General features: G+C 46.4%; 1 protein-coding gene across 2 annotated transcripts; it reads right to left on the bottom strand.

Annotated features, from left to right (window-relative positions):
* Positions 1-508: 508 nt before the first annotated feature.
* GFI1 (growth factor independent 1 transcriptional repressor) lies at positions 509-22,439 on the bottom strand. Of its 2 annotated transcripts, XM_054980790.1 has the most exons (8): positions 22,343-22,439; positions 22,219-22,255; positions 21,783-21,795; positions 21,461-21,614; positions 14,607-15,013; positions 13,828-13,965; positions 9,494-9,659; positions 509-2,915 (listed from the first exon to the last, which is right to left on the bottom strand). In XM_054980790.1, the coding sequence occupies exons 1-8, from the start codon at positions 22,437-22,439 to the stop codon at positions 2,737-2,739; spliced, it is 1,191 nt and encodes a 396-aa protein (XP_054836765.1). In that variant the 3' UTR covers positions 509-2,736. The 2 variants fall into 2 exon arrangements, with proteins under 2 accessions (XP_054836765.1, XP_054836764.1); XM_054980789.1 differs by lacking the exons at positions 21,783-21,795; positions 22,219-22,255 and having other exon boundaries at positions 21,461-21,655; positions 22,325-22,439.
* Between the last annotated feature and the right edge of the window lie 4,460 nt (positions 22,440-26,899).

Below are 26,899 nucleotides of genomic sequence, written 5' to 3'. Positions count from 1 at the left end.
AGCAAATCTTGGCAAACATGAGCTGCACAAACTGATGAATGGCACTGACATGTTAGAAATATGCATGGCAAAAAGTAACACCACATTGGCTAATCTGCTCCCTGTCTCTATTCGCCTCCTTGTATAACATCAATAAGTCTTGCTGTATTTAGCAGAGGCCCCTCATCCCACCATGATTTTATCTATTTATATGAAAATGAATTACATACTTGCAAGTCCAGTCTGGAATCACACATCCTTTGAGCCACAGATCATGCCTACGTTATTTTTGAATGCCATGTATGACTGAGTTACCTAACATTAGTGCACACAAACTGTGTACACGTGCACAAAAAAACATTACGCACACACAAAGTGGAGACACAAGCCCCACTGATTTCATATCCAAGTAAGTGCATAGAGGATTATGGTATTGGTTTGGTTAAGGATTTCTGTTGAAATAAATACTACTTCTGAGGATCCTCAGTACTTTATTAATTTAAAATGTTATTCCAATAAATATGCAACAATGAACATAAGACACACTGTAAATTCTAAATAAGGCCTTTACAATCATCCCGATAAAGTAAAAACATGTTATTTTTCTCTGCCACTGAGGTATGCACAGAATTAATTAAGGCAAATTCATGATAATAGTTCCTGGGTCCTTCCAGGCACGAGACCATTTCAGAGCAAATAACACAGATATTCATACCAGTGTATTCATCTGCTACTTCTCACCAAACATGAGTCCATTAGCAGAAGCACTTTCCACTGGTGGAAGGAACCTTCCTCTGATACAGATGTATTGCATCAGGTTAAGGTTCTTCCCACTGCAGGAAAACACCTCCTTTACCAGAGCTGATCTATGGGCTCCATCCCATCATCTAGCACAGAATGCAAATGACATTTTGGAAGGGAAATTAGTAGCAGTCTCTTAGTTTGCCTTTTTCCAGTCAAGGACAAACAACATTCATATATTTCTAATCAATAAGGCATAGCTTGCTTCCTGTTTGGCTCTTCTTTTTGAGCTCTCCATAGACTATTCTGTACAAAACAGGTGCGCATAAAGACCACACACATACATGTAACAACCAGTACTTTACCAAACAGACTGAAACTCTTGGAAGACACCATAGAAAAAACATTGACTTTTCCTTAAGGAAAATTCCTGATTTGAAGGGAGCTATAAAACATTTACCACATGGTGTGCAACTGTGAATGGACTATGAAGGAGACATGAATGAAGCTGAACACTGTGTTAGTAAAATAGAGCTTAGGATATGCTGGAATCTTGCCCAGCCATTTACTGCTGGTTGCCATTTTATACAGTCAGTAGAAGTCATTTGCCTAGCTAGTCATTGGTCTTAGCTTAGATTGGTCTGTATGGTAAATTACTGATGAAGCCAAGGAGGTGCTTTCCTAACAATCCCAAACCTGGAGCACAGCAGAAGTCTGCACAGGGCAGGTAAATTGTCTGGTGAGAGCTGCTGTTATTCAGAATTCGGAAGAGATGAAGGTTTCTCATTCCAACCACAAAAGGCTGAGAAGCATATGGCAGGGCCATTCTAAGCAGAATTACAAACTGCCAAGCTCATTGGCTTCAATGGACCTAGACAGGCATGAGTTACACTGTGTAACTCTACTTAGGATTTCACTGAGAGTTAGCTAATCGATCCTATTGGTTGCTACTATGCTTGTCAAGAAGTTCAAAAGATCTGCAATTCTTTGTCACAGACATTTGAAGCCAAGGAGCTTGTGAGTGTTATAGAGGACACTGCAGGGGTGGTTGAAAGCACAGAGACACATTTCCAGAGCTTTACATCTTCTGTCATCCCCTCTCCCACCCTGGATATCTCCATGGCATAAAACTAAAAAAAGTCCAAGAGTCCTCTTCACGTGAAGTTTCAGCAAATATTTAAACCCGTGTGAGTAAATTCAGAACATTGCTTCTGATATTATCTTTCCCTGCCTTGCTTTCAAAAGGTGGCTAGAAATTAGCCACAGACAGACATCTTGTAATGTGGGAATGATCAAACACATGTCTGAAACACACATTTGGCCTTCTCTGCCACTCATGTGTTTCCGACTCTTTCCTGATGATCTGAGCACTATAAAGATACGGGGGAAATATAAAAACAGAAGCAGACCTATATCCCCACCTGCTCCATTCAGTCTGAAAAGTAAAGCATTTGCCACTGAAAAGTAGAGCAAGAACTTGAGATCCCAGTGGAGATAGTGAAGTAGAACCTGTATTAATTGTTCAATTGTACAAAAGCAAGCCTTCCTCGTTCTGCATTTGGTCAAGCTGCTGTTCAGTGTTGTTTACTATTACCTCATGTAGTTCAGGTGTCCTGGAAAATTAACCCTTAAAATGGGATCTAATAGAAGAATTCATGAAACAAAATGACTGTCTGGTTCTCAGAAAGGCACCCGGTAGCTTATCCATGTAGGGTGTTTGGGCTTCAAAATGGCAGGGGAAGATGATTGTTTCCAGTGTTTAATAGTAAAGGAAGAGACACAGAGAAAGAGAGGCTTTGCCCCACCTTCCTTTACCCTTGGCATTCCTTTTCCCTTCCAAGGTCTTTCAGTTATTTCTGCAAGATGCCGGCCAGCCAGCTTTGACTTCCTGTTTAGTGAGGTTATGGCAGGAAGTGGCTGAAGGGCCAGACCACAAGCAGGGCAGGGCAGCCCACCAGGAAGAAGAGGAAGTCTGTTCACATAGTGTTCTTGTTGTTTTCAGATTCTCTGTGGTCCTCATTTCAGACCATGCTGTGTCTCCCGATGTCTCCGCAAATCCACCTTTCTCTGGAAACCTTTTCCACACAAATCACAGCCAAAGGGCTTAAAACCGGTGTGTTTACGACTATGGGTGATAAGGTTGGAACTCTGGCTGAAAGCTTTGCCACACACCTGGCATTTGTGGGGCTTCTCACCTGAGAATGACGGAAAAAAAGAAAAGACATACACTTCAGTATCCCTAACAAACAAGACTTGAGAATCTATTAGGACATGTGTTGTCATGCCCTCAACATCCAAAGCAAGTCACTCTAGATAGATTGATACCATGGATAAAAAATGCTTGCTTATTTCAATGAGCTCAGTTTAGATTACATATTTCTGGTAAAATAACTACTTCCAAGCCAAGAACCATGGTGTGTTCAAGCAGGATGTAGCTCTCCTAGAATGACTTCTACATTTACTGCACTATATACAAAAAGATGTTTGCAGAACTGCCCTTTCCACTCAGCCCTAACATTGTCTTTCCCTGATAGTAATGATGTCATGGCCAGAGATTATCTGAACCCTAAGCAGCCCATCCAGGAAGGCTCTCAGCCCCAAGGCACCCATACTCTGGTTATCACTGCCAACTGCTGTGCCTCTTTTCCTTGAAAGCCTTCAAAGAAAATTTCCTAACTTCCTCTTAACAGCCAGTTCTACTGTTCCTCAAGCCAAGAGCAACCTTTCAGTATTGCATGTTGCTGTGGCTCAATGGAATTGCTACAGCCCAAATGAACAATAGACATTTGAGTGATAGCAGTGCTTTTTTAAAAAAAGTCCCTGGTACTCAGATATAAGTTTATGCCCATTTCAACCAATTCTCCCCCTCAGGACTTGTGAGGCACCCAAAGGTGCCAGTACTCAGTACGAGTGAGTACCATCAGTACCAGTGAGTGTGCACACATGCACACACACACAACGCCCTGGATGACAGCCAATCTAAGGGCCAAGCTACACATGACGAATGGCACTTGAACGGCAAGTGTATTTCTCCCTGTTCACTTGCCCTCCACTCAATCCACTTGCTGTTTCAAGTGTCATTCGTCATGTGTTGCTTGGCCCTAAGTCAGTCTCTGCATCCCAGTTTGCCACCCAGATTGCTGCTTTCGAATGGACACAAAAAACAGAGATAGTATGTCACTCAAGGGTTTTTATTGTCAAGCAGTTTTGCTGCATTAAAAGCCATATTCATGTTTGGGAGGTAAAAAATGGTGGATTTAAATTTGGTTATGATCCTAAACACAATGTGCCTTTATATTCCCTTACCTCTCGCCCCATCAGTAAATTGTGAAAATTGTGCTACCTAGAAACAATTGTGCTGTCATATTCTGAAGGTGATGCTGTTAGGTTTACAGCCCACTCCCATGTTTACTCAGAAGTAAGTCCCACTTTAAGAAGTTGGACTTATTCATGAGGAAGTGTGCATAAGACTGGAACTTTAGTTATGTAACATCTATGATAAATAATACCATGCTGAGAATTTTCTATGCCATATTCAATTGGTGCCAAGTGCTTGATTTCTAAAATGAATAAAATTTCATAGAACCAAACAGCCATGAGGGAAGGGAGCTGGAGCTTTGCTTCCCAATCAACAATGATACTAGAGGAAATGCATCGTACACTGTTAGAGAAACCTGTAACACAACAAGAGGTTATAGAAACAATAAAAGAGCCAGTTTGGTGTAGTGGTTAAGAGCACGGGACTCTAATCTGGAGAGCTGGGTTTGATTCCCCACTCCTACAATCTGGAGAGCTGGGTTTGATTCCCCACTCCTCCACTTGAAGCCAGCTGGGTGACCTTGGGCGAGTCACAGTTCTCTGGAGCTCTCTTAGCCCCACCCGCCTCACAGGGTGATTGTTGTGGGGTAATAATAACACTTTGTAAACCGCTCTGAGTGGGCATTAAGTTGTCCTGAAGGGCGGTATATAAATCTAATGTTATTATTATTATTAAAACATTTAAAAAACAACAAAGCAGCTGGCCCAGATGGCTACCCAGCTGAATTCTACAAAAAATATGCTTTACTAATTTCAAAACCATCATTTTTTGCACTGACTTTCATGAAAAATGGTTTCCTTTTTTGAGTATTTGGAAAGTAGTAAGATTTGGTTTAAATCAAAAGTATATAAATCTATTGAATTGTTGTAATGAATATTTTCAATTGTTAAATCTTTCATTATATGTTACATGTTGTTTCCTTATGTACATTGTAAATTCTTATCTGTTATGTGTTCTCTAATTCTTGTATCTTATCAATCAATCAATTAAAAAAATGAATGATGGGGAAAAAACAATGATACAATTAGCCAGTATTTCAGCAAAGGTATGCCTTTATACATCCTCAGTGGTCCAAAATATTAGAGAAGGCAGACACTACAGATTAAATAGGGAAAATAGTGTGCCAGTGTGGTATAATGATTAGTGTATTATTGTAATAGGCCTGAGAAGACCCAGCTTCAAATCCCTATTGATCATGAATCAAACTGGGTGACCCTGGGCCAGTCATTCTCAACCTATCCTACCTCACAGAGTTGTGGGAATAAAATGGAGGAAAGGCAATCATAATATGCCCATCTGAAGTCCTTGGAGGTAGAGCAGGATAAAACTGTACTAAATAATGGCCAATAGGGGTCTATGATTCTCTTGTAGCCATATTCTATTTGGGGTTTTCAACAGCTCTTGACTGTGTAGAAGGAACTGCATTTTCCCAAGTATAAAACATAGAATATTCATTGCAGGGGAAATGCAATATTCCTACAGCAACTCTGAGAGGTTTAGACTGCAAAAAATCAAAGGATAACAAATGCAACAAATTTTAAAAATGAGTTTCTAAAAAGGATTTGCTTTAGAATTTGACTCGTCCAAGGTAATTAAAAATTATTTTCTATTTATAGATCACAGCCTTTTGGCCCAAATTTGATGCATATTCCCATTCAAAAATGCCTTTGATCGGTCCAATGGAGACTTGGGTGTGCATCACAAAGTAAACTACACATTCATATCTGCACCAGTCATTTAGGCACATGGCAGCTTCTGCACCCAGATCTCCCTCACATAGCTTTTATTCAACCAACCTGTTACGTACAATAAGCAAGTAGTTGATAACCACATCGGCCTTTACAGTAGGGTTGCCGGCCTCTGCGATGGTCCTGGAGATCTTGTGTAATTGCACTTATTCTCCAGACTGCAGGGACCAGTTCCCTTTGAGTCTGTGGAAGCTTCAGAGGGGGAACGTCCCTGCTGAACCCCCTCTTCTCCACAAACTCCACCCCCAAATCTCCAGGAACTTCCCAAGCTGCAGATGGCAACTGAATACAAAGCATCTTACAAGAAGGCCTTTGTGAGTAAACGGAGGGTGAATCCTCTCAAAGCAACGCTGACTGCATTGTAGGGATTTCATTTATTAAGCAGATTATAGACAGACTATAAGCTCCAAGTTTGGACCTAACAAATGGCTTGAGAACATCCATCACTGTAACATCAGTGCCTAACAGAGGGCAGTGCCACACAGCCAGGAGCACTGACACATCTTGAACACAGAATTGCCTCACTCAGGTATTTAATTTGTGATATGACCGCTCCTATTTAAAGAATGAAAGGTTGCTTTAGAACAGCAACATTTCTGGTTAGGAAACAGTCAGTAGTTGCTGGTGTTGTCCCAAAGGGTAGTACTCCAAACTCCACCCACCTGATTTCTCCCCCCGCCCCCTGCAAGCTCTGCCACACAGAATTCCCCCTGATTTTGAGTGAATTTTTCAAATCACTGTCTCCCTTGCCATACTTAAGTGATCTTGGAGGGTGGGGAAGCAACAATGTATGTGGCAGGGAACCAACTTAAAAGGGATGAGGGGTAATTTAAGGAAGTTGTTATTTATTCAAAAATAGCATTACTTATCATAACTAGGTAAAAGTTTCCTAACTTCAAAATGAATGCTCTTATTCAACATGCGTATTTCTGATGCTAACAATTAATAGACCTATAGGTCTATTAAGTTTCTAGAAGCTTCTGTTGACTATGAGGAAATCGCTTATGCTTCATTAAGTACTTTGAAGCCCCATGCAGAAACACGGAAGGCCCTCCTGCCAGGCAAGAAGGCTGGCTGCAGACCTGACTGGGAGCTTGCAGGAGTCCTAGGAGAGCATGCTGAGCATCCCATGGAAACGTGGTATATTTCTAATTCTCAGGTCCCCCTGCATAAATCAAAACCCCTGCGCAATGGGACAGGGAATATTTTTCTATAAACTCCGCCCCAATAATCAGTGACATCTGTGCCATGCATAGGCAGTCACGTTGAAAAATCTTTTTTAAAAAAATGGGGTGAGGGGACACATGAGGGGAAGGGGGACCATGTGATGAGAGGTTTAGAGAGGAAAAGAAAACTACAAAAGAGGAGGGCAGGAGCAGAAATATGGTGACCAACAGGCCTGGAGAAAAATGTTCTGTTCCTTTAATAGAGCCAAGGCTTAATGTGTGGCAATGAGTGGGTGAAGTTTTTCATAGCATGGGATGGGATGGGAATAATATCCGCTGGTAAATTATATCCCATTTGTGGAACAGGATCTTTTTCTGTTGGCAACCCTGCCACAGAAGAGAAGGCCACATGAGTCTCAACACATATAACCAACAATATTAGTTTGTGAATGAAAAAGAAAGATAAATCCACTCCCTTTCCCTCCAACAACCCGGTGAAGACTGAGCATGCTTGTTGTCCTAATGGAGGGGCAGCTGAGCCCCACTCAGCTTACTGTATCCTGAAACAATGGGTAAAATGAGGATGCCTAACACCAGCCCCCTCCTATCAATCCCTCCCATACAGCATGAGAAAGAAGTTTTAAAAAAATCTTTGCCTGGACTACACTGTTTCCTTGGCTGCAAATCTCTGCAGTCAGTGCTTCACAGCAGTTGCATTATAGCACCTGGCTACTGAGGTTCAGGGTGAAAAGAGCAAGAAGCTATTCGTCTAGGTCAGCAATCTCACATTATTATGCTATGAGACAGGGGAATTTCCCTATTGCTTATCTCCTTACCCCACCCCACCCGCCATGATTTCTTGTGGGCTCCCAGCCTATACAACATAAAAGCAAAGCAAGTTCAAATCATTCTTTTTTGCCCCTCTCTTGTGCTTGGCCTTTTCTCAGCATGAGTCAAACCCTTCACTAATGTGGGATCCAAGGGACATACCCTACCCCCTCAGCAAAGTTCCTGACCTTTCTGTAGCAATAAGGCGTGCTTTCCTCCTTCACTTCTGAGCTTGAAAGCTGGACCCACTTTACAGTTACGCACATCTTTCAATAGGGGCCTGTCCCAGTCACATATAAAATGGGGTAGTGAAATATCAAGGACATGTGGACCCTCCTTGTCACCTGTTGTTTTTACTATCCCCCCCCCCCCGCCACAGTCCAGGTGCTTTTCTTCCACTTGGGCACTCATGACTGAATGGAAACAAAGTGCCCAGAGGAACGAACTGCAGGCATGAAAATTAAGGGAAAGGGGGATTTGGGCACCCCGCCAGTCCATGCATGCCTTTGATCTTTTCAACAGCACCACCACCAATCCTGCCCTACTCATGAATGGGACAGATGTGCATGTTACAGGAGCTGCACAGAAGCAGATTTAAATTGTTCTTTTTAGTGACTATCATCATGTGGTGAACCATTCCTGTGGAGGGGCTCACCAGACTAGGAGTCATTTTCTCCATGCCATGCCCAGAACAAAATGCTTGCACAGGCATAGCTGTCCCTGCCATGTAAAAGCTAACCACATGATAAGCCAGCATAACATAGTGGTTAAATTGTTGGACTCAGATCTGAGAGAGGCAGGTTTGAATCTCTGCTCTGCCATGGAAGCTTGTTGGGTAACCTGGGGTGGTCACACACCCTGGCCATTTTCACACTGCTTACTGGCCACGGAACATCGCACCAAGCTCCCGGAATGACAGCATCTTCCTGGTGCGATTTCATGTGAGAATGCAGTTCTCACATGAAATCACGCCAGGAAGACACTGTCATTCCAGGAGCTTGGTGAGATATTCCGTGGCCGGTAAGCAGGATGAAAAAGGCCCCTCCACTTATCCTACCTCACAGGCCTGTTATGAGGATAAAATGGAGGAGAGGAGAATGTTGTTGTAAGCCACTTTGAGTCCTCGTTGGGGAGAAAGACAGGGTATAAATGAAGTAAACAAATTAAATAAATGATAATGGTCACACATTCTAGATGGTAGCCATGTTAATCATATTAAGAAAAAGAGTGTTATGGGACCTTGAATCCTATTACCCTGTTCAGTCATTATGATTTTGGTGGTCGAGCAAGAAAGCATGCTACCCAAGAAAGCATGCTACTTGTGATACATATGCTCACCATTTTGTGTGACTAGGACAGCACATTATTTTCCAGCTTCCGTACACATAAATGTGGAAAATACATGCAATTTTTTGCACAAAATGGCAATTGTGTGAACTGACATTTGCATGTAACACAATTTCCCCTTATGAGTCATTGGGTCAACCAATCATAATGACTGAACAGAACTTAACAGATATATAAACAATGCAATCTTAAGCAGAATTACTCCAGTTACTCCAGAGTTATTGGAGTAACTCTGCTTAGGATTTCACTGTTATTGTGGTATTCCGTTTCATGAACGGGAACCCTCTTCATCAGATGCAGCATTTGTCCAAACAGCATGAAAAGGATCCATAATGCCTGGAAGCTGAGAAGACCTCCGGGTTTACCTGTATGGATAAAAGTGTGCTTCTTCATGTCAGATTTCTGATGGAACCTCTTCCCACAGTACTGGCATGGATAAGGCCGGGTATCTGAGTGGATGAGAAGGTGGGTGGACAAGGTGGAGGATCTCTTGAAGCTCTTACCACAGATCTTACAGTCAAAGCTGCGCTCCTACGGGAAGAAACAGACCTTATGTAATTGCACAAGATGAACATTCATGCAAGTGGAGCATTAATTCTCCTCCCCCAGTTGGCCAATAAGATCACAAAGATCAACAACTGACATTACAGGTACATCCTTTCTTTAGCTTTCAAACTGCAAAGTCATAGAACTGCCTGGCAAGTAAAAGCTGGTTCTCAGATTGGTATACTTCAGAGTTGAGGGTCAATTCATACCCCTGTGCATTGCCTTTTTATCAATGGGTTTGATAAAGGGTTTTGCCATCTTTTTTACTGGTCCTGTTCCTCTGTCTTTAACTGCAGCTGGAATGAAAAAAAATTAGGATGCAAAGCTTATCCAAGCATGGACATATAGAAGGAAAAGTTTTCCTGTTTTTTGTTTTGTGTTTGTGTGTGCATGAAAGGTTGCATTTGAAGATACAGGAGCAGTTTGCAGTGGTAGATGATAAAGAGTCACTGTGCCCTGGAAAACCTTTGGGAAAGGATTTGGGACAAGACATGGGGAATTAAAGTCAGAACAAGTTTCAGAATATTCACAAAATTCATCCACCATGGTAACATTCTTTACACATGTAAATTCATGGTGACTTGAAATGTTAAAGTGGAGCAAACTTGAAAGTCAGCCCAACTTGAAAGCATTGATTCCTGTTATTCTCTTTTCTCTTTTAAGAGCAGGATTTCTTTTTCATTTCTCTTTGAAGAGAAATCATGTCTCCCCTTTGTAACTTCAGCTCTTGCAGAACTTTTATATTCTCTGACCCAGGGTGGTGCTCTAGCAGGAAGATAGGAAGGCTTGGGAAGGCACTGCCTGCCCCTGGGCATCTGCAGAGTGACATTCTGAAATTTGGCAGTATCTCCCTTCCTGCCTCTCCTCTCTCCCAATTTCTCTTTGATCAAATTGATTAGAAAATGACTCCAAATTCTTAAGAAGAGGAAAGAAATGGATTGTTGGATTTCTGAGAGAAACTGGATAAAGAGAAACGAACAACCCTACTCTGCACAGAGAAATATTCTGGCTAACAACCATTAATTCTCCTCAGATTTGTCTAATCCATGTTATCATTACATCTTATTGGAATAAACAGTGCAAATTGTGAAGTTACACTTCCTTTTGCATGTTCTGTACTATCAGTCAGTTAAATTAGGCAATGAAGTTGTTGTGACTTGGAAGACAGAGAAGAGAGTAATTTTTTATTTTCTCTCTCTGTCACCAGAACATCATAATTTTACAAAATTCTATCAGGTCCGCTCTGAAGTGGCAACTCTTGAGCTTTCTTCATAAAGCACACATTCTCGTGCCCTGATCTGATGCAGATACACTTTCCAGAAGTGGAGCTGATCCACTTCTCCATCCAGAACTCTCTCTATAGTTGAATGGGCACAAAGAGTTTGTGCATAAGTTTGCATTTCTTTCAAGGTGGACTGCAGCAATGTTTTCCCATCCTGATGCACATGCCAGGCTACCCCATTGTAATAAATAGAGGAGCCCTAAGGGGTGGAGGAACTTAGCCTGTGTGTTAGAATTCCCTCTCCTGCCACAGTTTATCAGATTACAATGCCAGAACCATTTTTGCACATCACTAAAAAGCACCTTGGAGCCTGTCTTCATGCTGTTTATGCCTGGTATGAATCACATTAAAACAAGCTAGAATGTAAAAGGGAGCTATTCTTGGAAGTGAAACCAACATTCTAATCAGAGTGGGTTTTCATGTGTGCATCTGAGAGCAATTTAAGCTTCAGGTCTGAAAAAGTCCTTAATGTTCATCACAGAGGCAGCCTTAGTGATTTGGGAGCCCTGGTCAAAAATCCAGGATGGAGCCCGATGATCACTGCCACTTCTACCAGGGGCTTCCACCAGCTCCTCATTTCTGAGCCCAAGCAAGGGGAGGCCCGCGACCCATGTAAGGTTGATGGGAGCTGTCATCAGAAGATAGTTTTGGATGAAGTGAGGACAAGCAGCAGCTGCCAAGCCCAGTGGGGGTGGGCATGAATGGTTGTCACTGTGAGTCAACAGCCTGAGTCCTGGAGGGGAAGAGTGGGAGTGAAGGTGGTAGGAACCTGCTCTATTTCTTCTCTCCCCCACCTCATTAGGCAGTGGGGCTGTGGGAGTTCAGGTCAGCAATCTCTGTTGCCCATTGGCTAAGATCTCCCCTGGTTCATCACTATGATTCAGTTGAGAGGCACCTAGAGTTTGTAGGCAGCTGCCAGTTTTTGTTGCCATTGCAATAAAATATGTGAATGCCTTCCCCCCTTGAATTAGCACTGTGATTTCCCAGCACCTCCATATGTATCCTTCAAAAGTTGCACTTTAATTTTTTTTTAAAAAAAATCTCTTTGGCCACAAAACTCTGCTTTGACATTCCAGCCTGTATAAAATTTTTAAGAAGACACATGTCTCCTGAAGTTCCAGTACAAGTTGTCTTTAATGTTCTTCCCCTTTTAGAAAAGCTGTTTTTTTTCTTTTTAGTCATTGGCCAGGTATTTCTGCTTAGATATTAGAACAATGTCCATTAAGAGCAACTGCCCAAGCAGGGATCATACTTAAATACATGCTTATTTACAGAAATATTTACAATAAAATCTAAATGTGAGTTGATTCAATATACTTGATTCAACTGAGAGCCAGTTTGGTATAGTGGTTAAGAGCGTGGGACTCTAATCTGCTTGAAGCCAGCTGGGTGACCTTGGGATAGTCACAGCTCTCTGGAGCTCTCTCAGCCCCACCCACCTCACAGGGTGTTTGTTGTGGGGATAATAATGACATACTTTGTAAACCGCTCTGAGTGGGCATTAAGTTGTCCTGAAGGGTGGTATATAAATCAAATGTTGTTGTTGTTATTATATATATATACTTTTTCTTTTGTTTTAACCCTGATGCTAAAAAGTAAGTCTAACTAGTTTCACTTGATAAGGAAGTTCTCACCAATGGCTGATTGGGATAGTTCATTCTCACATCCAAACTCCAGCCAGTCATAGGACAGCAACAATTATTGTGAGAGGGGAAAGAGCCAAGTCAAATGGCAATTTGAAAGAAGTTTGGTGACTCTATCTAATGGGTTAGGTTTTGTCACTCTTGAGCTTGCCTCTGGGAAGTAACCGAGCCCCCATATTGTGCCTTTCCTGATTTGGCAACTTCTGTATCAAATCTATTATATTATATTATATTATATTATATTATATTATATTATATTATATTATATTATATTATATTATATTATATTATATTAGAGCCCCATGGCACAGAGTGGTAAGTGGCAGTACTGCAGCCCAAGCTCTGCTCACGACTTGAGTTCGATCCTGGCGGAAGTCGGGTTCAGGTAGCTGGCTCAAGGTTGACTCAGCCTTCCATCCTTCCGAGCTCGGTAAAATTAGTCCCCAGTTTCCTGGGGGTAAGGTGTAGATGACTGGGGAAGGCAATGGCAAACCACCCTGTAAAAAGTCTGCCAAGAAAACGTTGTGGTGCGATGTCCCCCCATAGGTCAGTAATAACTCGGTGTTTGCACAGGGGACCTTTACCTTTACCTATATATAAGGATTTCTTGCGTGCACAAGCCAAACCACTTCCACACAACGGCTCTTCTAGTGGGTAAGTGATCCCATGGATAGCCTTCTCACCAATGCTACTGGCAGTGAGGAGTAACTCTCCTTCCAACTAGGCTGATGTATGTTTTTATGAGGTGTACATATGTTAAACTCTATTTCTTTGTGGAAGCTGTGACATGTGAGATTTAGTTGGGTCTCTTATGAGCTCTCCGCCTATGTCAACTACTATTAGATAAAAGGCATGTTGTTAAGATCTAAAGGTAACATGGCCTTACTATAACAGAATGTTCCATGAAGGTGCTTTTTAAAGGGAAAGTGATCCTGGATTATACCACTGCGGTACAAATGTGTTCTGCATTTTTCTGCATTACATCATCTCTAATACACTAGGCTTGTTCAGATTTCTGTAACCTGGTCATAGTACATTGCTTCTTAGACATCTTACTCTATTGACTGTATTGATTGACACTGTGTAATCTACTTTGAGTCTCAGTGAGCAAGGCGGGACTATAAATATAGCAAGAAAGTAATTAAGCCCCAGATGTGCATAGTCACTCTCTCTCTGTAGTGCCATCAGTCACACTGATCTCCCACCCCATCACCTGTGGTGTTCTCACCTGTGAATGCACAGCTTTATGCTGCTCCAAGCTAACTGCATGGCCAAAGGTCTTGCCACACATCTCGCAAGCAAAGGGTCTGGTGCCACTATGAGAACGACGAACATGCACCTCCAGGCCGTGGGGAGTGGAGAAGACCTGAGAAAGGCAAGACGGAGAAAGAATATCATGGTCCAGGACTGAAGCGTATGTGGATTCCGACCCTAGGATTTTGGAAATGCAAGGAAGAAAGTTGTACTTGATGCTCTCTTTTTCTCTCTGGACAAAAAAGGCAACTGGAGATGTTGACTAAAAAGTGCTCTGCTGTTGGTAATGGATGTTCCTTTAGTTGTATTTGTTTGCTGATAAATGTGCAATTTGCTTTTTGCTGTGTTGGGCTCTTTGAATTGAGCATTTATTTATTTTTTGGTTTCATAATGATGGTCTTTATTGTTACAAGCTACACTGAAGGCTTTGCAAAACCATCTAGTAGAGACTTTAAAAAATAAATGGATGGTAAAATACTTAACATTACATTGAGTTTCTATGAGAAATGCTCTAAAAATATTAATGCAAAGAATAAAATAGTGCTAGAAGTCCTTCTCAGGCACCTTGCGCAACAAATAGGCCAGGGTGAGTGAGCCATGTGATATACCCCAACACCCCTTTCAGATGCTTCTAAGCAAGGCCTGCCTCTGCCTTAATCTATATTTTGCTTACTCAACCACAGCCAAGTCTGAGAACTGGTTGAATAGACATTAGACAGCCTGCTGAAGAGGGTCATAGAACATAATTCCTACCTTACTGCATTTGACACACTTGTAGGACCCAGTGCTGATCAATAGAGGGCGACAGAGAAGCTCCGATTCCAGTTTGAGGCCACTTGCGTTTTTCTCCTGTTGGAGGCCTGGTGGGGCTTCTACATAGATTCCGGGATTAGCTGCTGGCCGGTCAAAGAGTCCAGGGGAGCTAAAGTCACCATAGAGTGCCAAGGCTGAGCTGCGCTCTGTTCCGTAGAGTGTGGGCTCAGATCCCCGCTCGCAGAAGAGACCGAGGGATGAGTTACGTTCCAGAGTTGGGCAGGGCCTGTAGTTCTGTACTAAATGTCTCAGCTCTGAACCTCCCAGGCTGCTCCAAGCATAGGGTTTCAAGGGCACCGAAAAAGGGGAAGGCTCATCCAAGGAGGGGCAGATGGAACGCTCGGAAGCTGCAGAGACATAAATTGAGTGACACTAATGACTGAGGTTCATAGAATACACAGCATGGCTTGCAATCTTTGCCTAACTGTTCTTACCTCCAAGGATGCCCAGTGCTTTGGAGAAATCTGTTCTCAGGAGGACTCAGGAGAACACTGGACTGTAATTATTCTGTGTAAATATGGTCTTACACTACATAATCATCAAAGGCCGCTTCTCACCCTATGGTTTTCAAACAACGGTTGCTATCTTCTAGCTATTCCTTGATTAAAGTGACCAACTTGGCATCTACTAAAGAGATTCCTTCTGTATAGGAGTTCCAACCTCGTGCATTGGGCTCCTTGAGGAAGAGAGGAGAGTCCTGTAAAATGGCTTTAAAAAGGTAAAGGTGCAAGCACCGAGGTAAAGGTGATAAAAGGTAAACCGTAAAGGTGCAAGCACCGAGGTAAAGGTGGTAAAAGGTAAAAGGTAAAGGTGCAAGCACCCTGTGCAAGCACCAAGTCATTACTGGCCTATGGGGGGGGACACTGCATTATGACGTTTTCTTGGCACATTGCCTTCCCCAATCATCTACATTTTACCAACCTCGGAAGAATAGAAGGCTGAGTCAAATGGGGTTAAAACTGAAGGCATTTTCCAAGGAGGGCATTTATGTCATTTTCCTGCATTTTGTATATTTTCAATTTTTGGAATTGTAAGCCAGCTCAAAATACAAGTTCTTCTCACTTGTGGTTCGAGCTGGTTTACAATTCCAAAAATTAAAAGTATAATTCCAAAAATTAAAAATATAGATATTTTCATAAATCAGCAAACAAATATGAAATCAGTCCATCTAGTATATTTGCTGTATGAAATAAGTGCAAATCTATTGATGAGATGATAACAGACTTTATTGTCATTCGTTTAAAAGCTCCATCAGAATAAATATAAAACAATAAAAATGAAATCTTCCAGGTAGCTGGCAATAGTACTGAACTGCATGCCTTCCTAACAACATAAAAATGTGTTGGTCATAAACAAGGAAACCTTAGATGTGTACATTTGTATGTTATATATCTATTTTGCTCTGCATGCAAGAGATGATTTTCAAATACATTTTCTGTTCTGTCCTGTTCCCAGAAATTGGAGATTAAAGGATGATATGTATGGAATTTGTGTTTTTTTGAGAGAGAGAGAGAATGAAAACTGAGATGTGCTTATCTCACAATCACTTCCCTAAATTTTTAGGGCTGCAATACTAAGGTCAATCTGTTTAGGAATTCTCTTTGTGGTGATGCAATACATCTCCTTCATCTTTTAGATGTACAGCAGAAAGGTTCCACTCGTTTGAAACCATAACGTCCTTCTAGCATTTCAAACATTAGTTCAGTTAGTGTGGTGTAGTGGTGAGAGTGTTGGGCTAGGATCTGGGAGGCCCAGGTCTGAATACTTAAAGTGGAATTTATTTCCAAGTAGACCTGCTCAGGATTGCTCCTTCAGTGGATCGTATTCTGTGGAGTCAATACAGTAACCAAGAGAGTAATCCTAAACAGGTCTACTCAAAGTCCTACTCAGATTTTGTCAGTGGCACTTACTCCTGGGAAAGTGTTCTTTGGATTGTACTGCAAAGTCCTTCCTACTACAGGATCAGGTTTTTAGTACAGTAAGCATACAGAATTATAAAATAGTAAAGAGTCCAGTAGCACCTTTAAGACTAACCAACTTTATTGTAGCATAAGCTTTCAAGAGCCACAGCTCTCTTCATCAGGTGTATCTGACAAAGAGAGCTGTGGTTCTCGAAAGCTTATGCTACAATAAAGTTGGTTAGTCTTAAAGGTGCTACTGGACTCTTTACTATTTTGCAACTCAGACTAACACAGCTAACTCCTCTAGAGAAATTATGAAGTTATTGTACCTCATCCAGATATTTTCTTTCCCTGTGCTACTGTTGTAGGTAAATTATATTCTCTACCAAGGGAGAAAGCCCTTCTTCCCCCAAAGAGTATATGCAGTATCATGAGTGCCTATTAGTCGGAACCTGCTTGTCACTAATGACTGCCCATTTAGCTTCATTTAGATAAAAAATTACCCCTCCTCTCACAGCAAGGCTTATTCCTCCACGTACATTTCAGCATCATTAACTAGACTGGGGCAATTCTCTTGTTATTGTGCGTGTGCGGTGTCCTCAAGTCATAGCTGACTTATGGCAACCCCTGGTGGGGTTTTCATGGCAAGAGACTAACAGAGGTGGTTTGTCATTGCCCCTGCCTCTGTAACCCTGATCTTCGTTGGAGGCCTCCCATCCAATTACTAACCAAAGCCAACCCTACTTAGCTTCTGAGACCTAACAAGATCAATCCCCTCTATAACCTCAATGGGTTAAAAAGTGACACATTTTCCACTGATCTATCAGTGACTAAAGGGAACCTCCCCATTCAGAGGCGGTGAACCTCTGGATACCAGGGCCAGGAGGCAGCATCAGGGGAAAGTCTCGGCCTCTGCAACCTGCTGTTAGCCCTCCAGAGTAACTGGATGAGACAGGAGGTTGGACTAGAGGGACCACTGGTCTGATCCAGCAGGGCTCTTCTTGCGTTATTTTAACTGAACTGTGCTGTTTTATATTTCATGCATTGTCCTATCATACATTTGTTTTGATTATATCACGAAAAAGGCACCGGGGTCTCTTGGATCCCAGTTAAAGTCCAATGGAGACAAGACCCTGAAACATACAAAGCAATGGGGTCTAAATGACCAAAATGCAGGGAAGCCTGCATTTAGCACCACAATAACAACTACTGCCAAGGCAGAATTTTTAGTAAGAAGATATAAATCATTTGAGAATTTTTTATGTTCATACCTGCAGGATGCTTTGAACTGATGGGAAGATAATGTGGTATTAAAAATAAATGGAACCACATAAGAATTAAACAGTAGGGGTCATTATGAACCCAGATACCACTCTGTAGTTTGGCAGTTTGTACTATAAATAATAATCCAATTGCATATATTACCTTAAATTAGGATAATATATTTCTGTGTGTATAATTTATATACCAGTTTAGTAAAGCTGGGGTGTGTTGCACAAGGGAAAATAACTCACTGGTAGCAATTTTAAAAGAAGATAAGTTTTTCCTACACTGATAGTCCTGTTACCTTAAACAGGTACGTTTGAATGCATTGCCCCACCCTTCTGCAATTCCAGCCCAACTGTATTATTTTGTCTTGCTAGGAATCTTTGCTATTAGAGTCAGATGTGATCGTATCTTGTAATCTGTTTACTGATTGAAAAGTTGTTATCCTTGTAAACTGCCTTGGGTCTCAGTGAGAAATGCAAACTATAAATGAAAACAATTACAACAAAATCGTTTTGAAGTTTATTGATCTATTTAACTAGTGACTAGAGAAAAATATTAAAGGACAAAAAGATCTGGTCGTTTTAAATAAATAGGTATATACACACTCAAACATGGTGTTCTCACCTGCTTGGCTTCAGAAATGTAGCCTCAGGCTCTCCCAGACCATTTGGTAATTTTAGCTGGCAAAAGACGTGTGTAACTCAACACCCCCCTTATGATAGGGGTGCTTTTGGTATTAGGCTGCACTCCCACCATCACACTGGCCCAATAAAAGCGGGGGTCCCTGACCACAGAGCAAGCTGAGGAAGCCCCGCTTAGGGAGGGAGTTGCAAGGTGCTATTAAAGGGCACCATTAAACTTTTTGGAGAGTCTGGGTGGGGCACCATTTGGGTGATCCGCTTCAGCCCCCAAACATCTTGGAACATCTAGGAACAAATGCCATCATTTTCGAGCCTATTGCGTTTTGTATGTCATTGGGCCAAGATGGAAATCTGAACTTCCCAGCCCCCCGCCCCCCCCCGCAAAAAAAAAAAAGAAGAATGGGAAAGGTAATTCTTGTCTCCCATCCTGGAAATGCTCAGATCTGTCAGCAGTTTCCATTTCTGACCCACAATCAAAACAAATCATTTTAAAAAGCAAACCTCTATTCATTTGTTTTGTTTTTTAGTCAAGGGCTTTAAGGGGAGGGAAGGACTCAACCTGGAAGTGAGTGTCAGCCAATAGAAGAAGGGTAGGGCAGAAGCCGACCAGGGCCGGCAGAGCCACTTGTAGGCATTGAGCAGGGCAAGCTAAACGGGGCGCGTCTCCGCCCTCCTTGGCTCCATAGCAAAATCATGAGGAAGACGCATTTCGCTCCCTTGACCCTCCCGCCCCTTCCCACTGCAAGAAACACCATTACCCTTAACAGAGAGCATGCCAGGGCGGAAGCCTCAAGGGGCAGGGGCAGTCTACCTCGTCATTGCTGGCGGGGGCAGGGGCGGGAGAGGCTTGGGTGCTGCTGGGGGAGTCGGAGGACCTTCAGCCCGACGCTGCCAAGTTGAGTGGGAATTCCTCCCGAGAATCCCCTGGTGCTCTAGCGCAGCCCCAGCACAAGCCGGCGCCTCCTGAACCTGTCAGCATGCCCACGGGCGCGTTCGCTTCAGTGGCCTGGATCTGCCCGCCGCTTTAGCTACGGCGGAGATTAGGGCGGTGTGTTTAAGCGGCTAGCGGACATCAGGCGTTCTTCTGGACAAGCCAGCGCCGCTGAGTTCAACGGTAAGTATTGTGATCTGAACCCCAGGAAATCTTTCTCGCTGCTGTGAGCCTAGAAATGCATTGGTTTTATACCATTCTGCGCCCTTCCCTATTTTCTTTGCTTCTCAGCACCCAGTATAATAAAATCCGTGGCAAGTTAAGTAATTAAAAAACCAGCAAACAATGCACTCCGCTCTGAGAGCCAAATGGGGAATAGGCTGGAACTGGAAACGATCTCTGCAGCCCCGTGGCAGACATATTCCCGCAGGGGAACTTTTGCTTCGGTTTTAGGCAGCTGCGCCCCCAGTTCGCCCTCTGCTATCTGAGAAGGAAGGATCCAGCCCTCCAGACTCTCTCACTAATGCTTAGTAAACAATACACTGCATCCGGTTATCGGTTTATTTATCCCTTTCTGGGTTTCCCTCTTTGGATACCCAATGAAGTATTTCCCTACCAGGTAAGTTGCAAAGGGAGAAAGAGAGAGAGAGAGAGAGAGAGAGAGAGAGATTAACTCCAGTCTCCATTCTGATACTTAGATGTCCTTTTTTTCCTTTTGATGGGAATTACGTCGTCCATCAAGCAATAACATTATTTAACAGCTGCAGAAGTCACAAGAAGTTACTAGGCACGAAATATACAAAGGCCATGTAAATATGATGTAGTAGTAGTAGGAGCAGGAGATGTTGAAGAAGGAGAAGGCCTTAATGATTAATTTCCAAGGGGAGATGTGAGGACATGTTCTAGCGATTGGCTATGAAATAAACAGTGTTGAAATTTTGGAGCTTAAAAAAAGCATTATTCTGCGAGCTGGCAGATTTTTCACTGCAACTGAGATTGTCGGTTTTTCTCCCTCTGAAGCTTTTAATTTTTTTTCTTGGCCGATTTTTTAAAAACGAGAGCCCTTTTTAAAACATTCGTTTTTTGGAGAAGAAAACCTCCAGCAAATTGTTTTAAATCATCAGGACTGCATTTTTAAACGCGATAATACTGACGCCAAGTGAGGCGCTTCGCTTCCTTTCGGGTCCGACCACATCAAAGGTAGGAGGCAGCGCCAGAAGCTGCTCGGAACCCGAGGCGTCACCCAAAAGGAGTCCTGCCCGCGTGAAAAGAGGCGGCTTCCCTAAAGGGGTTCTCGTTTTGGACGGAGGAAAGGAAAGGAAGATGGATGGATTGATTGTAGGAGCCTTCGTGAATTGGCTGAGGACTCCCCAAAATGCAGCTATTTCCCCCATTCGAACTGAATGTCTGGCGAAGAGTAGGCAGCAAGGTGTTGTTTAAAAACGCACCCCGGGGAAAACTGGCGCGCTCGTCGCCCTTTAGTGCGATCTCGCGTTTCTTTGCGCATTGACTTGCACAAACAATGCGATCCCTTCAGGAAAAATGTGTACACAAAGCATATCGTTGATTGGAAAAAATCAGCGCGTGGGGACAATTTTGGTCAAGAAAATGGCCAGATCTTGAGGATTGAGCGCCCCTCCGCCCTCCGATTAAATCCGCCACCCTTTTCAAAAAGCTCCTTCCGCGACAAGTCCATTCTGACTAAACAGGTTAAGACATCCAGACATTTTAATGCAGTTGGATTTCCTAAGCCCCTCTCCAGATATATTTTAGATTATTGGAAAGGTGATTGTTGTAAATCTTTTTAAGTTTCCGGAGGATGCCAGTTCTTGACGCTCCTTTTGACATACATCCGTGAACGTGTGAATGCGAGCTGCGCAGTCCCTGTCCCCCCCGCTTTACGGGCAATATCCATTCCTTAGAACTTGGCGCAGCAGCTATATACAGAGCGCACAGCCACTTTAGAGAAATAGGCTAGGATCGTCTCCCCTTCGCGCAGTGCCAGGCTCCAAGTTACAGAGAAAACCCAGATCCGACTGCCCGAGCCCCTACCTGGAGACGCAGAGGGAGAGGGCGGCCTCCAGAAATCCTCCAGCTCGGCGGCTCTGTCGCACAGGCTGCCCTCGCAGCTGGGAGCCGATTCCGAGGTCCCATCAGTCCCCTCGGGCAGCTGCGATTCTGGGGAGAAGCCCTGGGAAGGCTCCGGCTCGGGGAGATCTAGGTTCATCTCCCCCGAAACCTTAGTGTCTGTCCAGGCAAAGAAAAAGAGAGAAAAGGTATGCATTGGTTTCGCCCCCCTCGCAACGAATTAACCCGGAATTGCGGTTCTGCCCTGGGAGCGGCATCAAGCACCCCTAGGAATGCCCCCCCAAGCCCCCGATTCGCCACTCTGCAAAAGAGAAGCTAAAGTGCCAAGAGGTGACACTAATCCGTGTTTTTAAAAAAATCTTTGCCCAAGCCATAAACCAGCAGGCTTGGAGCCCAGCGGCACCTCAGGGCCCAGGACGATTTTCAGGGCGAAGGCTTTCGAGGGTCTGAGCCATGTTCCGGAGAAGGGAGCTTTGACTCTCTCAGACCCTGAACGTCTTCCCGGTCCCCAAGCCTGCCGCTCTCCTGCAGGCCAACAACCGACCCCCCTGAAACAGCCATGAAAAAGCATTCCGCCCGCGCGCCCTTCCTTGTGGCTCGATCCTTCTGTCCGGGGCTGATTCGGGTCTGCCAGCCGCGGGAATTCGGCTCCCCAATCCCTTCTCCTCCCGGCTAGCCTGAGCTACATCCTCCCCCTCCCCCTAGCCGGAATGGCCAGCCACGCGGGCGGCGGACCCCCATCCCCTCGCCCGGGTCCGGAGCTGGCAGGGGCGCTCGGGGCTGGGGCTGGGGCTGGGCTCCCCCCGCGCTGGGGCCCTGGGAGCTCACCTGCGCAGATCTGGGCCAGGACGCTCTCCAGGCTGAGGCTGCCCTCGCCGTCGGGGGCGCGGGGCTGGTGGTAGCTGTGCGCCTTCTTGCTCTTCACCAGGAAAGACCTGGGCATGGTGGCGCTGGCGGAGGGGCAGTGGCCGCGCCGGCTTCACTGGGCTCCGATGCCCGCCAGTCCAGGCTGCCCCGGAGCGCCCCGCCGAGCGAATCCCTTTAAAGCCCCGGCCCGGCTGGAAGGGATCTGCGGAGAGGTGGGACGAGCCGTTGGTTAGGAGCTCCTGGCGGGCGGGGGCGGGGAGGGGAGGGGAGCGGAGGGGAGGGGGAAGAGACCCAGAGCCGCCCGGGGAGGCGGACCGCTGGGCCGGCCGCCAGGTGGCATTGGCACAGGTGGGCCGGCCGCTGGGCAGGAGCCGCTCTGCCTAGCCCGCCCAGGATCACGCCCTGGCTGTGGCGGGTTGCCCTGCGACGGAGGCCAGGGGTCGCTGCCGGCGGGGAGGGGGGCAGCGCAGACCTTCTCGGCCCCACACCACTCTCGACACAAAGGCTGGGCGCGTCCCCCTCCCTCCCCAGGCGCAGGGTGGCTTGATCTCACAGCGAGGAAAATCCTCGACGGGTGGCTGTCAATTCAGGCAGGGCAACGAGCTCGGCTCGTTCTCGGCAGGGAGAGAACCCGCGAGGCGTTTCGTTTCTGAATCTAACCGCTCTGGCCCCGAACGAGGCCCTTTCATTAAGCCCAGGCAGCCCGGCAAAGAAACCCAAAGCCGAGAGACAGCCTGTGACCGGCCAGAGGGACCCGCGCCTCGGAAAGTCCGACCCTTCCTGTGTGGGACTTGCGGGGGGGGGGAAGAAATGTTGGGTTGCCGCCCGCCCTCCCCGTTCCCAAATTCTGGCCCGTCCAGCTCGAGAAATAGTTCTGTGGAGCCCAAAGCTTGCCGCCTGCCCTCGAAACGCCTGACTGACCGGCCTTTGGGGAACCGACAGGGCTCTTTGGTCGTCCGTGGGGGGAAGGAAAAGCCGGGCCCTGGCAGAGGGCCGAGGCTTGCGGCTCTGAGGCAGCAGCCTGCAAGGAAGGCACCTGAAGGACTGCTCCGCTTCACCGCAGGCAGAGTCGCCCCAGTCTCCGCCCAGCTAAATCCAGGGAGTAGCCCTGCCCGGGAGGGCACTGAAACAGCCCCTCAGCCGCAGAGCTCCTTTCGCGTCTAAGCCTGGCGAATGCCCGCCTTATCCCGCATCTTCTTAGTCTTTGTGAGACTCTTGGACTCCTGTTTCTTTCAGCGGAATTCGCCCCCACGTTTAGGACTGGGCTGTTAAATCCGTTGGTCTTGGTTCGGATTCGTTACCCAAACGAAAGAAGACCTTTAAAACGGGGTTGAATTCCACCGATGTAATGCGATCAGGAATAAAATGCAGTGCATTTTTTAAAATAGGAACAAGGTCTATAAACGTATTGTGCTAGAAATCTGCCTTGGTAATGCTCAGATTTTAGCGATTATGCCAAAATAAAGCATGTTTTCAAATAAGCAGGATTCGGGTCCAGTAGCACCTTAAAGCACCAACCAGATTTCCAGGGTATGAGCTTTGGAGACTCAGAGCTCCCTTCGTCAGACGTTTAAATAATTTTTTTTAATGGGAGAAAGTTAAGGTGGTACCCAATTCCCGATTGAAATCGAAGAGGGTGCGTAGCTTTGTGCCAGAAGCTGCTTTGTTTTTTTTTCCTGGAACAACAAAACAATCTTCTATAAACAAACTTCGGCGTGTCCGTGGAACTCCAGACCACCGTTAGATCTGACACCCGCCGTATGGGGGGGGGGGGCTTTGAATGGAGGCTGAAGGCCAGACAGTCCCCAGCAGGGATGAATTTAGCTGCACACGTCGGGGCGGTCCGCCCGGAGCAAGACCACCACCCCCGACCGAGCATGGCTGTGTTAGGAGTAGGAGGGCAGCTCCTCTGGGCTCCGAGGGTAGGAGGGACAGGTGGGTCAGAGATGTGAGGGGACACCTGTGCCATATTAGACGGCTGGCTAGATCCGACTCCGATCTTCCCCGGGGGAGACTCAACGGAGCATCATCGGTGTAGGGCGCACTGCGGGGTGGGGGGTTTAAAATGGGAGCTCAGCCAAGAGATGGACGTCTGTCTGTCCTACCCCAAGCCCGCAACCAGTAGGTACAACGGCTCCCTCCCCCACTTCGTGTGGCCCTCTTTTTAGCATTTGAAACTTATTTAGGCTTCGCCCCAGCAATTCCAGGTAGTTCCTCCACCCAATCTAAGCCAAAACACCTGTGCAGGGCTGTGGGAATAAAAAGTACCCCCCCCCCCATTTAGGGCGCATCCTAAAGATCATAAATTTTCGCCTTGGCGTTAAGGTGGCGCAGCTGTCTTCTCACGAAGTAATGGGGGCTGGAATTTCCTGGCGCCACGGGGAACCCAGGAATCGGACAGGATGAGGCGGGAGAGGGAAGGGGCTGGGGCAGCCAGACCAGAGGATGGCTAAGAGGGCGGCCGGGTCCCTTCGCCCAGATTAAGCGTCCCTTGCACAGGACAGGTACGAAACGGTGCGCATGGAGTTGGACGTCTGGACGCTGTACGTTTTGGGGACCCACCACCGGGGATCGAGTTTTCCTCCCGTTCTGCCTCTCCAAATAGAAACGTTAACCGAAAGGACTCCCAAACAGATTCTGTTCTACAGAGGATCTTCTATCCTATTCCCTTTCCCCCCAGAGCTGCCCTCTTCTAGATTTTTGCGTGCAAGTGGCTGGGAAATTTGCTGCCAGAATCCGCGACACTATTGTGAAGCCCGCAGGCGAAGCCTAAGGAAACGAAAGAACGGATTGCGTCCACACCAGCTCGGTTCAAAGAAACCCGGAGTCCAGGGGCACCTTCAAGGCTCGCAACGACTATGCCCGCATAAACTTCGGCCAGTCCGAGCTCACTCTCGGATCTCCCTCTAGGATCGCTTCAGAGAATTTGCCTGCCTCATTCCCTTCCCTTTCGAAAGTTCCCTCTAGAAGAGGGGATCCCGCCAGAGCCGCTCCATTACCGGGTGTGGCTGAGGGCTGAGAACTGCACGCCTCCCCACCGGCAGGCTGGACTTCACCCCGCAGCTGCCACCGCCGCCAGCCACCTTCGTTTGGGGTCGGCTGCATTTAGAGAATTGCCCCCGCAAAAGAGAGCAGAGAGCTGGGAGCCGAGCAAGGCGAAGCGCCCGGCCTTTCCCGCCTCCTTTCCTGCTCCAAGACCGACGGGAGGGGATCTCAAGGGGTCGGGGGATCGGTGGGTGGGTACTTGGCCAGAAGAACTGCAGGCTCTGAGCCCAGGGGCACCGTAGAGACCAACAAGATGCCCAGGGTCTGAGCTTTGGAGAGCCACAGCTGCCTTGCTTGCCATCAAATGCCCCGGAGAAACCCGCAAGCCCTCACCCGCGGCGCCCTCCCTAACCGCTATGCATGTACTGCCTCCAAAAATGGACCCTCGCTGAGCCAGCATGGCTACTGGGCATTGGGAAAGTTGGCAGCTTAACCAAGACGGCCCTCTTTAAACAACGCACGGCGCCTAACACACAAGGACCTTTCCCGACAACCGGGGGTGGGGGCGGGGGTGGGGGGAGGATCATGAAGCGTGGCACTTTCCCCTAAGGGTGCTTGAACCTTGGACGTTCTCCTGCGCAGTCCTGCGTGAAATGCAGGGGAGCTTCCCAAGAGCGGGTCCCCAAACAGCGCGATTGACACGGAAGGAACGGTCCTGCGCAGCTGCCTTTACTGAGAAGTTGCGCAGGAGACCTTCCCGGCGGATTGAGGCTTTTTATTTGGGAGATCCAAGAGGGCTTCTGAAGCACTGCCATTGGGGACTTTCAGTCGCTAGATGATGGTGATGATCCTCCTCCTCCTCCTCCTCCTCTCTCTTCTAAGTCATTCTAAAAAATTAGTAACGAGGTGGACTTGCGGGTATGGGTTTCAGAACGGAGGCAGCTGCCGCGGAGGGTGCCGGGCGCCGGCTGGCCTTTACGTCGGAGCCCTTTCGCGGCAGCGGCCCGAGAGGCTGGTGGGAGAAAGCCGACCGCGTCCCACCTGCCTTCCCATTCATCCTTGAGAAGGAGGGCCGGCGGCCGCCCGGGCGGAGGGAGGGAGGCGAACCGAAGCGGCACGATGGACAGGCTGGCTCCGCGGCTCCGACCTCCGCTCTGCCCTCTATTGATCCGCGGGGGTAAAACAACAGCGGCGCCGATGCGGGCGCAAAGGGCAGTCCCTGCCCGAATCGGGTCGGAAGGATTCGAGCGAGAGCCCCGGAACGGGAGCCCCTTCCCGGCCTTCGGTTGCGGCAAGCGCGCTCACTTGGGCTTCTCCCATGTCTCTCTCGCTACGGGAGGGAGTCTAACGCCTAGACCCAGGCCTGACCTGAGAATTCACACACACTGGCCCGCAGCACAGGCCCGGATGCAATGGAGAGGCCGGGCGCCGTCACACGCGACGCTCTGGCGGAGAGCAGAGTTCCCCGCGCGCCTTTCTGTTTTGGCTGAGCAGAGGCAGATTCCCAGCCGCGCCCTCCCGTTCCTTCGCCCTGGACAGGGCGCTTTAGTA

This window comes from Eublepharis macularius, chromosome 5 (genome assembly GCF_028583425.1).
Source record: "Eublepharis macularius isolate TG4126 chromosome 5, MPM_Emac_v1.0, whole genome shotgun sequence".
In the NCBI taxonomy this organism is placed as follows: Eukaryota; Metazoa; Chordata; class Lepidosauria; order Squamata; family Eublepharidae; genus Eublepharis; species Eublepharis macularius.
Note: the sequence above shows the minus strand (reverse complement) of the source record. Positions and strands in the feature narration are given on the sequence as shown.

Excerpts from the sequence above, each read along its gene's own strand:
- GFI1 (XM_054980789.1), bottom strand. The coding sequence starts at position 22,439 with ATGCCCAGGTCTTTCCTGGTGAAGAGCAAGAAGGCGCACAGCTACCAC. Across the intron at positions 21,656-22,324 it reads CCTGGCCCAGATCTGCGCAG|ACACTAAGGTTTCGGGGGAG; the intron begins GTGAGCTCCCAG and ends TTGCCTGGACAG. Across the intron at positions 13,966-14,606 it reads AGTGTGTCAAATGCAGTAAG|GTCTTCTCCACTCCCCACGG; the intron begins GTAGGAATTATG and ends TGCCTTTCTCAG.